Genomic DNA, 12,864 nt, shown 5'->3' with positions numbered 1-12,864 from the left:
TTGCCAACTAGCCCCTGGTGGCAACGTTACTATTATACTGTGCATTAATCTAGTACTCCATACCAAAAAAAAATAAAAAATAATGTTGGCTGGGACTTGTAGTTCCACAGCTGTTAAAGAGGGCTCAGGCAACCTATGCTGCTTTTGACACCATAGAACTGATTATTTAGGTGACAAGTGAGTTATGTCATTCTTACCAATAGGTGGCAGCACCACAGAAGCAGGTATACATTTATTTAATGCTACTACTAACCTTAGCAAACTGTGCTCCTTATTTGTGGTTGGAGAACCCAGCAGATGTACTATCCTGTTACAGGACCTGTTTTAGATGCTATTAACAATATATTTACCAAACTGGTTCCTGCAACAAAGTAGTTTGGGATTTGTTTGTTTGGGATTTGTATGTTGGATAAAAGGTACTCTCATCCCTGGGAGATGTTCATTTCAGGGATCATGGAATATCTATTAGTAGTGCTCACAATGTAATATTCACAGCCAATTAGGCCTAACTGGTCACAGATCTCTAAAAAGAGTCAGTAATGTAATAATCTGCAGAATATATCACTATGTATCTGTCAGGAGATAGATGGAACAGAGCAATGTTCTGCAGATCTCTAGAGAGGTCAGTAATGTAATAATCTGCAGGATATATCACTATGTCTATCAGGGGGTAGATGGAACAGAGCAATGTTCTGCAGATCTCTAGAGAGGTCAGTAATGTAATAATCTGCAGGATATATCACTATGTCTATCAGGGGGTAGATGGGACAGAGCAATGTTCTGCAGATCTCTAGAGAGGTCAGTAATGTAATAATCTGCAGAATATATCACTATGTCTATCAGGGGGTAGATGGGACAGAGCAATGTTCTGCAGATCTCTAGAGAGGTCAGTAATGTAATAATCTGCAGAATATATCACTATGTCTATCAGGGGGTAGATGGGACAGAGCAATGTTCTGCAGATCTCTAGAGAGGTCAGTAATGTAATAATCTGCAGAATATATCACTATGTCTATCAGGGGGTAGATGGGACAGAGCGATGTTCTGCAGATCTCTAGAGAGGTCAGTAATGTAATAATCTGCAGAATATATCACTATGTCTATCAGGGGGTAGATGGGACAGAGCGATGTTCTGCAGATCTCTAGAGAGGTCAGTAATGTAATAATCTGCAGAATATATCACTATGTCTATCAGGGGGTAGATGGGACAGAGCAATAATTTGCCCAAAAAATACTACAAAAACCATACTGGTTGTTTTGTAAAAGGGGAAGAGACAGGATTATAGGTCAGTATGTTTAGTTCCAATCAGATAATAGAAAATAAATGTATCCATAAATTGTAGCCTCAAAGTAAGTTTGAAACGTGATGTAATCGTGATTATGAATCAGATTTAAACTGATTCTGAAAACATAATGTAATATGTTGAAGAAGTTAAAATGTGGAAACATTTAGGGTTAGTGATTACACAGAATTATAGTCCCCCAGAGATGTTACATCCGTCAGCAGACAGGTCAGGGCATCAGTAAGGTGCAGGAGATAACTGGGACGACGCAACGGCTGGCAGAGGGGGCCGAGGTCCAGGTAACCGTCCTTCAGGAGGTGGACAGGTGACAAAGCCGTGACGTCTCCATTCAATCGTTTCTTTGTCCCTAAATTGCTTCAGCTATGGAGGAGGGGGTCACATCTGTATTCATCTCTCTGTCCCAGGAAAAGTCACTTCTGATTGTACGTAACAGGTAATCAAGACTTTATACCATGCAATATAATGTACAGCATCGTTTTAGCCCGGTCTGCGTCACATACTGATATATTCAACCCTGGAAGCTATCAATCGTGGAGACCGCTTTCCCCAATACATAGAGTCAACACTTTCCAAGCTGGTGAGCCTCACTTTCCTCCCATCACCAGGAATATCATGAAACCACAGGGATATAAAGTGTGTAGAATGTAATATATGTCCCAACACTGTATTTATATATGGGAAGAAATACACAACGTAATAATTATGTCCATTGATTTGTGAGAATCGGGCTGATCTTATAAAGGACAGTTTACATAAATGAAGCAATGTGTGTTGAAGAGTAAATCTATACTGAGAGATAACTGTACATCACGACCACCTACGTTTCTTTCCAACTAGAGGAACCTTCGTGTAGAACAGTCACCCAGCAACGAGACCATATGTTGTGCTCAGACAGACATATAGGACCTTTGTTCTTTTCTGAAAGCTAAACTTTTCTTTTGAATTTAAAAACCAGAAAAGTTTAATAATGTTTCCTGTCCACAGGGATCTGTCCTTAAATACAGTTTCATGTTCTATCCACGGACCTATCGTGCTAAATTCTCCTAAACTATAATGAAAAGGCTTCACAACCAGTGGATCCAGCCGTCGTAGAACCACAAGTCCCAGTAAGGTGTCAATCAATGGCCACTGTAGATCCACAGGTTGCTGGTTTCTGCTACAGAAAGGAAATACGTAGGCCCTTTCTACCACTACTTACACCGCGTTGTGTCAGTTTAAACTGATGAGATATTAACCCACTGTAGACTCTTCTGAAGGGGTAAGTAGACCTTGAAAACAGACCTCCCCCGAAATAAACCCTCCCCATCCCCTCTTCACATACGCAGATACACCACTAAACATCAGTGCTTATGTCTCACCTGGCTATTATATCATGTACAGGCCCAAGCCGCAGACTAAATTAGTATGAGCACACACTGGCTGCTGGATATACCTCACCTTTGGTTTTATTGAATAACGAGGCGAAAAGACCAACACTGTGCTATAATCCAGAGTGACCAATCAGATATCAGCTCTTAGCAGTCTTGTATAGTCAGAGTAATGAAAGCAGAGATCTGATTGGTTGCTTTGAGTCAGAGCTCATCATTCCTCTACCCACCGCATATATATACATAAATAACTTACACCAGACATTCCTGTGTGTGTCCTGGCTTCATCCACAATCTATTAAACGTGTAACAATAACTCAGAGAGGGTCGCAGTACATAGTTTCTGTTGTTTTTTCCTTTATTATCCTAATTGATGTGGCAGAAAATATAAAAGAAAGGGAGTTGCCAGCGTCCCTGGCTGAGTCAGGACTCAGTAGGGGTCATCCTGCACCGTGCTGGGATCCAGATGGTCAGCTCTGCTCATTGTTCCTGCAACGAGACCACGTGTGCAGAACGTTATTACCCAACCACCATATAATAAAGCACAATCATACATGACACACAACGCTACATATGTCAGACAGTGTCAGAGAGTAGGTGTATCTGTACTGCACTCTGGCGTCTGTCCTCTGAATAATAAGTAACGTAACTGTCCTGTCGCTCTTCAGGATCAGCTAGAAATTGCATCTGTATAAATATTTGTAAGTATTTTTTTTGTTTACATAAAACAATGAACTTAAAAAGATTATTGTATCTAAATGTTGTGGAATAAAACTAATATTTGCTCAAGAAATGTGTTTGTTTATGTTTTAATACTGTAACATATAATAACACAATTAGTATTATGTTGTGAGTCCCAGTAGCAGTATTCTCGCAGTGGTGGGGAGCAGACAACAGCGATATCACAGCACTACACACAATGATTGTGGCAGTAATCTACAACTCTCATTGTCCATTGTACACAGGTATCCAATACTAACACTGACCCCTGTCTCTACCCTGTGCCACCACTAACACTGCACTGTCTGTAGACTGGCGGCATCAGCTGGTGATTGAGTCATACACAGAGCTAACACCAGCAGACAAGGTAACACAAAATGCATTTTGCTGTGGGAGGGACAGGCCAGACTGTTCCATGATTGAATAGCGCCGTATATTATATAGGGCAAACACACAGCAGACATTACTCCACAGGGGACCAGGACTTGTCGGATTTTATAAACTAAATCTCCCCATGTATCGGCAAATAAGTTTGCTTGGGTCCAATATAATATAATGGAGAACACTTGTTTGACAGTGGAATTATCCTTAAAGGAAAACAATCCTGAAACTCAAAAGCTCCAGATGGATTATAGAAAAATACTTTTTTATTTGAACAGAATTTAAATATCACTGATGGAACTGCGTCTATTAATCAGCTCAACGGTAAACCTGGCTCCAGAGTCCTGACCGGCCAGAGGCTCCGATTTTATACCGGACACAAGTGAGTGGAACAAAGTCCGACACCAGCAGCTGCCTCATAACTCAGCCCTTGGCCTGAGTATAGGTATTAACATTTTTATACATCTTTATTTTTTTAATAGTTTGTGCTACTAAATAAGGATATAATAGAAATATATACTATTTTGCTTTAATAAGTCTATTGGCGACCGCCACCCAACGACTCCTCCCATCGACAGAACAACAACGGTTGCGCTACCAAGGACATTGTGCTTATTTTCGGGAGAAGGCCTCTTTAAGCAGCCGGGAGGATCAGCCCAGCTTCCCAGGCTCCTCTGCTATGAATAACTGCTCCAATAGTTCTCTAATAGTTTCCACACTGTTCCCCAGCAGCCATTAAATAATTAGGTAGTTAGCAGCCCTTGAGCCATTAACCACCACAACACATTTGGAGGCAATTAGGGATTTAACTGTTCCTGGACCCTGCACATTGTGGTGTAGGTCCTGCTTTCTGATGCTCCGAAGCGCTGAATTAAATGTGGACTAGGTTACACCCTAACCCACCAAGGACGCCAGGTATATATCGCAGACCGGGAAGGAGGGGGTGGGTGTCTATCAACAAAGTCAGCCGTGTTATTAGTGGCAGAGAGCAGAGAGTGGAAGTAACTTGTTATATCCCACACATACTACTACTGAATAAAGGACAGATTATATTAGTGAGAGAGGTCAGCTAAAGTCAGGGGGGAGTAAATCACTTGTCCGAGATCACAAGACCGAGTTTTACGGCGCACGCATTAACCACCGGACATCTGACGCTATCCGACACCAGGAATGACCTCTACTTACTTTGACAAACTTGCCGTGGAGAAGGTACGGTGATTGGAAGTCCTTCTGGCAGTTGGTGTAAGCCATGCCTAAGCCGATCCCGGAGGAAAAGGCGATGGGCCACGTCTTTCCTGTAAAGAGAGGTTTATAGGTTATGTGGCCACATGTAGACAATTAACCCTCTCCAGTCACAGGAACGTCCACAAAAAAAAGTCTTTGTTTTTGGTTTAATGAGAGTTTTAATGGAACGTTATATCGATGCAAATACATTTAAAGGCTTAGATTACTTTAAAACGGATTTCCATTGCCAGGAAGGATTTTGCTCTGCACAGTTGCTATTGTCTTAACATTTTAAAATATCCCTGAAATTAATCTGCAGAGAACAGCCATTATACACAGGGGCTCAGACAATTTAAAGAAGAACTGCACACAAAATGGGAATTTTTTTTTTTTTTTAATTTTGGGTGGAGTTCAATGAGTGAATATAGAAAAGTCGTCAACTGCCGCTGTTCTTGATGGCAGTAATGGTCCCACACTGCAAAGATAGCGCTCATTAGGTTTCTAGCAAGCCAACTGGGTGTTCTCTATTCCGACCACAAATTAATAGGGGAGGGTCTTTGATTCCAGACGGGTTAGAGAGTGAGACTATTACGGCCATTGAAGACATCGACGGACCCGAAGATCCAGCTCCTCCCACGGCGGCGGAGGCTGGATAATATGTACAGTCCCATATTGGGAAGAGGATCTACCTGACTGCTTGGCAGCAATGCTCATTAACTCAGGTGCAGCCTTTCATAGCATCACCTGAGGACAGGTATCTACCCAATGCAGGCCTGGATAACCTGTGGCTCTCCATGTGTTGTGAGACTACAACCCCCAGCATGCTTTGCCAGCCAACGACAGGGTATGCTGGGACTTGTAGTTTCACAACACATGCAGTGTCCAGGACAACATACGTCATTGCAGTGGAGGGAGACCCTAGAGAGGGGCAAGAAGTCAAGAGAGGAGAAATGGTAGATAAAAGTGGATATCCCTTTAATAGATACCTATACTATTGCACAGTCTATATTGAGATCATAGTAATGTTATACAAGGTTTACAAATAAATAGCGTTATATACTCCATCCCTAACTCATCTAGAGATCTCTACTGCTGAGCTTGGTATAGACCAGTGTTGGCTAACCTGTGACACTCCAGGTGTTGTGAAACTACAAGTCCCAGCATACCCTTCCAGCAATAAGCTGCTATATATTGGCAAAGCATGCTGGGACTTGTAGTTTCACAACACCTGGAGTGTCCCAGGTTAGCAAACACTGGTATAGACTGTGCTCCAGCTCAGAGATCCACGGCATAACGCAACTATTGGATTCTCATAACGGGGATCTGCAATACGTGGTGGGGGTGTTTGACAGACGTAAGGAGCGAGTGAGTGAGTGAGAATAGGAGGGAATGGTGTTCCTGTAAGAAATTATTTGCAAGTATGTTTTCCCCTCGACACCGCAGATTGTACAGGGAGGCAGAGATCCTGGGTGCAGGTCCTCCTGGCACATCACCCTGTGTGATACGCACAAGTTACGGACACAGGCAGCCGGGATAAGCCTCAGGCTAGTTACTCACCCAGCCTCACGGCAGACACATCTCTGCAGGATGTGCCGAGATAAATACAATTAAGCTGGTATTTGGGTGTCTCAATGGGTACTGGGACAGGACACTGCTCTGCAGACCTCTAGAGAAGTGGAGTAAATGAACGCACTGATAATGAGCATTAGTACGGAGGGTAAATGGTCATTCTGCACACAAAGGGGGGTATTCAATTGTTAGCGAGATCGCTAAAATACTCGCGCTCTAAAAATATTACCGTTAATACGGTAATATTGCGCGTAAATACTGTTAATACGATAATTTACTCGCTGGATTTCAGCTCGCAGCTTGAGCTGCGAGCTGAAATCCAGCGAGTAATTACCGTATTAACGGTAATATTTTTAGAGCGCGAGTATTTTAGCGATCTCGCTAACAATTGAATACCCCCCCAAAGAATTAGAAAGGTTCTGGACCCTACAAGGTTATAGTTTTGACTGACCAGGTTCCTATGCGGAATAAAAGGAAACAAGTTCTTAATATGAAGTGACAATCTGGGATTTGGGGTTGAAAATGTGGAGATCTGCAGCCAGCGCTCCATGTGTGCAGAGTGATGTGCGCTGTGGTTTTAGTGGCAGGAGAGTTAGGAAGTAAAATTTATATTCTTTAGCAGCTGTTTGAACTCGTCAAGGCTGCGTGTGTGTTGGTGTGTGTATGCGTGTGGCAGTACGAGTGTGTGTGTATGCGTGTGTGTATGCGTGTGGCAGTGTGTGTGTGTGTATGTATGTATGCGTGTGGCAGTGTGTGTGTGTGTGTGTATGTATGCGTGTGGCAGTATGAGTGTGTGTGTGTGTATGTATGCGTGTGGCAGTATGAGTGTGTGTGTGTGTATGTATGCGTGTGGCAGTATGAGTGTGTGTGTGTGTGTGTATGCGTGTGGCAGTATGAGTGTGTGTGTGTATGCGTGTGGCAGTACGAGTGTGTGTGTATGCGTGTGGCAGTGTGTGTGTGTGTATGTATGTATGTATGTATGTATGTATGCGTGTGGCAGTGTGTGTGTGTGTGTGTATGTATGCGTGTGGCAGTATGAGTGTGTGTGTGTGTATGTATGCGTGTGGCAGTATGAGTGTGTGTGTGTGTGTATGCGTGTGGCAGTATGAGTGTGTGTGTGTATGCGTGTGGCAGTATGAGTGTGTGTGTGTGTATGCGTGTATGTATGCATGTGTGTATGCATGTGGCAGTGTGTGTATGCGTGTGGCAGTGTGTGTATGCGTGTGTATGTGAGGGGGGGGGCGGTGAGTGTGTGAAGGGGGGGCAGGCCAGCATGGTAAAAAATCATGATCATCGTTGTTTATATTCTGATTCCCGTCTGTCAGGCTCCTCTTAGTTTATGTCTCAGCTGCAGACTGATGTTGCCATATTGAAATTAAAATAGACTCCAATGTGTCCTTTTCCAAGGGATGCGCCCGTTTTTAAGTTAGAAGGGTGTTTCCGCCTTCAGATGACTAATTAAATATCATGTGTATGCCCTCCTGCAACCTTTAATAAATATGCATCGTACTCTTCCTGCTGTTTATTTCTGTTAGCCTTGGATACAACACAGATCTGCTCTGCTTTCTGCACCGCATTCAGTTGTGTCCACAAAGCAACTGTGTGTTGTATCTATGGATGGACAATAAACAACCTGATAATATAAATACATGGCTCAAAGACACGGAAGGAAGTATAAGGGAAAAGGAGCAGAGATGAGTACGATGGAAATAATGACTTACTTTTAAAGAAGATGACTGAAAATATGATCCCCAATCCGAGACCGGCACCTGCAGAGCAGAAGACACAAGATCTTAGATTGACAACCTCATACTATTATATATATATATATAATATTATAATACACTACACCTACTGCAGGGACACAGCCCACACTGAGGGGATGATATCAGATCTCACCGTTTATACAGATATTATATAGATACCAAACTACATCTGTCTGAAACAGATACATCAATGCAGAATACGGCTATTAGGATCTATCCACACTGGTTACAGGGAGATTGTATTACTCTGACAAATAGTTATATTATTATTTCTGATACACATCTGTAGTGCGATCTAAACATATTCTTCCCATTCATGTGTAAGCAGCAATACTGCAGCACCATAATTCATTCATCACCCTTATCCAAGTACTACAATAAAGCTTCCATTGCTCGCTTATCCTGGGCACATGTAAGCCACAGGTCTAAAGGCCACTTGCAGCCAAATGCACATCAATGAGAAGATCAAATCTACACCATGCATTTGTTTGCACAGATTTCACCCAGACACACAAATCATATGAACGTGTTCTGCTTTCTGGTTTAGGAGGACGGTGTCGTTTATGAAACCTCAGAACTTTAGTTCATTTTTTAAGCATAGTCAGAAAAATACTTTAAAAGAAAGAAAGAAAAGAGAAAAAAGAAAAAAAAGAAAAAAGGTTTGTTTGAAGCCTTTGGCAGCCGGATGGATTCACATCAGTGTTTTGGCACCAAATTAAAATTAAAAACTTTCCCAAAGGCTCATCCACCGAACCAGTTGATTCAAGCAAAATAATGAAAAACAACAATCCCCAAACAGTGGAAATAGGGAATAATTCCTGAAAGGGAACGGCTGCATTGTGCGGCTCCCTCCCACTCCCCACATACAAGCTGTTTTCTTGCCTCTCGCATCCGCTGCCAAGTGCGTCTTTAATCCGCTCTCGTCTCTCTGGTGCCATTACAATAGCACAGCTGGCCACGGCCCTCACGAACGTTTATGCTATTAGGGATAATTACTATCTGAGAGAATTCATAGAGTGGACAAATTGCCTGACCTGTGCCCTCCCCTCTTCCTGTGATTGGGAGATCTGAGCACAGAGCTGATCAGCAGATGAAGGGAACTTGGTAGTCCCCATTTGCTGGGGTCACTGACCCCCCCCCCCCCCCCCCCCGCCCCCAGACTGTGGGTAGCTGGGCGCAGTTCATGCACCCAAAACATTTTCACACTGTGACTAATTGGACTCAAGGCTGGATATAAAGTATGGGAAGAATTCTGCTTAACTATAGATAAGTCGCTAGTAGACAATGGGACGCAAGCGGCATTTAAAGAGGGATCAACGCTTAAGACGTGTTCATCGTTGAGATGAAACTCACTTTTCCAAATCGTAATGTAAGCAGCTCTGTTATATCCCAGGGCCCTGTAGAAGTGCAGAAACCAAAGGGCGACTCTCTGTAGTCCATCTGCCCAGAGAGCACGGAAAAGAGGGGGACAGGCGGCCCACAGAGGGCTCTGGGATAGAGAGGAATGTGGGACAGCTCTCAGCCCTGTATATGTCTATCTATTCGTTACCATCTCCAGGTCAGAATCTGCTGAACTAAAAAATATAACCTTATGATATCACAGGTCCCGTTTATATTTTTAAAGGTCTATAAAGATTGAACACTTCAAGATTGGTAGAGGTTTGTCAATACTTCAACAATGTTTCCTGTCATATTAAGGAAAGCAAATCATTGTCTATTTGAAACGTTTAGTTGTTAAATATATAGATAGTGCAGGCAGCCAGTTGTGGGCTAAACAACTATTCACGAGAGTGCAGCCTATCCAGTCAAATCACTGAGAACGCAGCCTATCCAGTCACTAGGAACCAGTGACATTACTGAGAGTGCAGCCTATCCAGTCACTATGAACCAGTGACATCACTGAGAGCGCAGCCTATCCAGTCACTAGGAACCAGTGACATCACTGAGAGCGCAGCCTATCCAGTCACTAGGAACCAGTGACATCACTGAGAATGCAGCCTATCCAGTCACTAGGAACCAGTGACATCACTGAGAATGCAGCCTCTCCAGTCACTAGGAACCAGTGACATCACTGAGAATGCAGCCTCTCCAGTCACTAGGAACCAGTGACATCACTGAGAGCGCATCCTATCCAGTCACTAGGAGCCAGTGACATCACTGAGAATGCAGCCTATATGTTCTTGTAAGGACATGCTGCACTTGGTCCTCTGACAGGAGGGTCGGGAGGCGGGGTTGTAAGGCCAGGACTAAAATGTCCCTCTCAGTGTACCTACCCCCAGGGTGGCAAAAAAAAAAAAAAAAATCACCATGCTACACTTGACATGTGATTTTTAGCACCTTTGCACATTTATACCAATTTCTTTTCGGCACCGCCTCCTTGTGCCCTGACCTTCTGGCTGGGCGGGATCATATTTTATACTAGCCCGGTCAGTAAGCTGGGCCCATACCCACTCTGCACTAATTATTTCCCCTCATTTGTCACTCTCGTTTTTCGCTTCATGAATTGTAGGGGTGCGGTGGGCCCTTATGGGCTCCTTTTTCCCCAAAGTTAGTGTGACCTCAGGATTCCACCCCCCGAAACCATCCGTTGCCCTCCCTTCCAGGGACTGGGTGAGTTTCCAAGCCCTGGCTGAAGATCCAGCGGAGGGACCCCAATAAGCTATGTGGTAAAGGGGGTCTGAAGACCCTTGCCCCTCGGGAGGCCTTTGGTTCTAGGGGTCGGGAAAGAGGGGCCCTTTCTGCTTTTTGCACTTGGGCACAAAAGTACGTTTCCCGGTCTCAATGGAAGAATCAGTATAATATTATAGTTGTCATGTTTCAGATTCAGGGCCAGCTGAAGAGCCGCCGTCGGCCCTCTAGGCGCAGGGAAAGTGTTCATTCAACGTCCAGGAAACATTGAAATAACCTTAATAACAGAGAGAAAGTGGAGGCGGATCAGCGGCAGCCTCGCTGCCATTACTAGACCATAAAGAGGCCGCGTCATTAAGCACAATGAGCCATTTAAATAATACGGTCGGCGCAGTATTCAAACACCTGGAGGGCCTGCGCGAGGGGCGTCTCCGGTGGCCAAGGGGTTAAGCGGCAGCCACAACCTGGTGTCTGCTGGCACCTGATCCCGCCACACTCTGCTCCGCAGCTGTTTCCACTAAACAGCGGCACCTCCAGGACAGCCCTAAACTCATAACAATAAAACATGAAAGGCTTATCTTCTAATAAAAGGCAAGCGAGAGGCCTAACAGGAGAGAGCTTTTCCAGAGTAGCCCCGCAGGCAGTCAGGGGATCAGGAGAGAGGGGAACCATACGACGCAGCATTTACACCTTCTCTGTGACCGCTTCAAACGCTTAATTGGAAAAACAGGCCAGCGCTGCTTCATTTACTTCTCGCTATTAACCAGCCACATGCCAAGCCCCCGCTTGCCAGCCAGATTAAGGCTGAATGAGGTGGGGGCTGGATGGAATTACAGCAACGCCTGCGAGTTGGGGGAAAGAGGGTGAATCACCTCATTTCAAGCTGTTAAAGTCTAACTCCTGACACGAGAATTCCACAAACCCATCAATCTCAATCGTCAATACATCTCAGGCTGATGATCAATCTCCTATGTCCTCAGCCCCACACGTCGTCACAGATTAGTTATTATTACCATTTATTTATATAGCGACACTAATTCTGCAGCGCTGTACAGAGAACTCACTCACATTAGTCCCATTGGGGTTTACAGTCTATATTCCCTAACATACACAGACTAGGGTCAATTTTGTTAGCAGCCAATTAACCTACCAGTATGTTTTTGGAGTGTGGGAGGAAACCGGAGCACCCGGAGGAAACCCACGCAAACACTGAGAGAACATACAAACTCCTCACAGATAAGGCCATGGTTGGGAATCGAACTCATGACCCCAGTCCTTAAAGGCAGAAGATGCTAACCACTGAGCCACCGTGCTGCCCAGATGTATGTATGTGTGTATGTATGTATGTATGTATGTATGTATGTATGTATGTATGTGTGTATGTGTGTATGTGTGTATGTGTGTATGTATGTATGTATGTATGTATGTATGTGTGTGTGTATGTATGTGTGTATGTATGTGTGTATGTATGTATGTATGCAAGAGCCTGAAGAACGCTACAATCATGGGGGGGATTTGTTTGCATGCACACCACACTTCCTGTCTGTAGGTCTATTGACAACACCGCACTGAATGGCTGGTGATAAAGGTCTATAGCTTACAAACAGCCGAGTTACATTTGTTACAAAGACTATGATGTTCTCATCATGTACCCACATGCAGCCCCCGGGGGACACAGGGCACACGTCCCTGCAGGAAGAAGAGGATTTGGAGCTTGTACATAGGCACCTGACTGCTGTTATGTACTGATCAAAGAATCAAACAATCTAAAAGAAGCAGTTCATCTAATGTAACATATAAAATCTAGAGATAACAGTCCCCATACTACGAGAGCCACGGAGATCGCTCACATTGTACACATACATATGATGCAACTTGTTCTATTACATGGGATTCAATGCACAG

General features: G+C 44.0%; 1 protein-coding gene across 2 annotated transcripts in view; it reads right to left on the bottom strand.

The window, feature by feature from the left end:
* Positions 1-3,008: 3,008 nt before the first annotated feature.
* Positions 3,009-12,864, bottom strand: part of MICOS10 (mitochondrial contact site and cristae organizing system subunit 10) — a 34,831-nt gene continuing 24,975 nt past the window's right edge. For both annotated transcript variants that reach the window (XM_075191491.1, XM_075191490.1), the window contains exons 2-4: positions 8,287-8,334; positions 4,958-5,067; positions 3,009-3,160 (exon numbers count right to left, since the gene is read on the bottom strand). In XM_075191491.1, the coding sequence (XP_075047592.1) occupies positions 3,152-3,160; positions 4,958-5,067; positions 8,287-8,334 (167 nt within the window). In that variant the 3' untranslated portion in view covers positions 3,009-3,151. The remainder of the gene's footprint in view (positions 3,161-4,957; positions 5,068-8,286; positions 8,335-12,864) is intronic.

Source organism: Mixophyes fleayi, chromosome 11, assembly GCF_038048845.1.
Source record: "Mixophyes fleayi isolate aMixFle1 chromosome 11, aMixFle1.hap1, whole genome shotgun sequence".
Classification (NCBI taxonomy): Eukaryota; Metazoa; Chordata; class Amphibia; order Anura; family Limnodynastidae; genus Mixophyes; species Mixophyes fleayi.
Note: the sequence above shows the minus strand (reverse complement) of the source record. Positions and strands in the feature narration are given on the sequence as shown.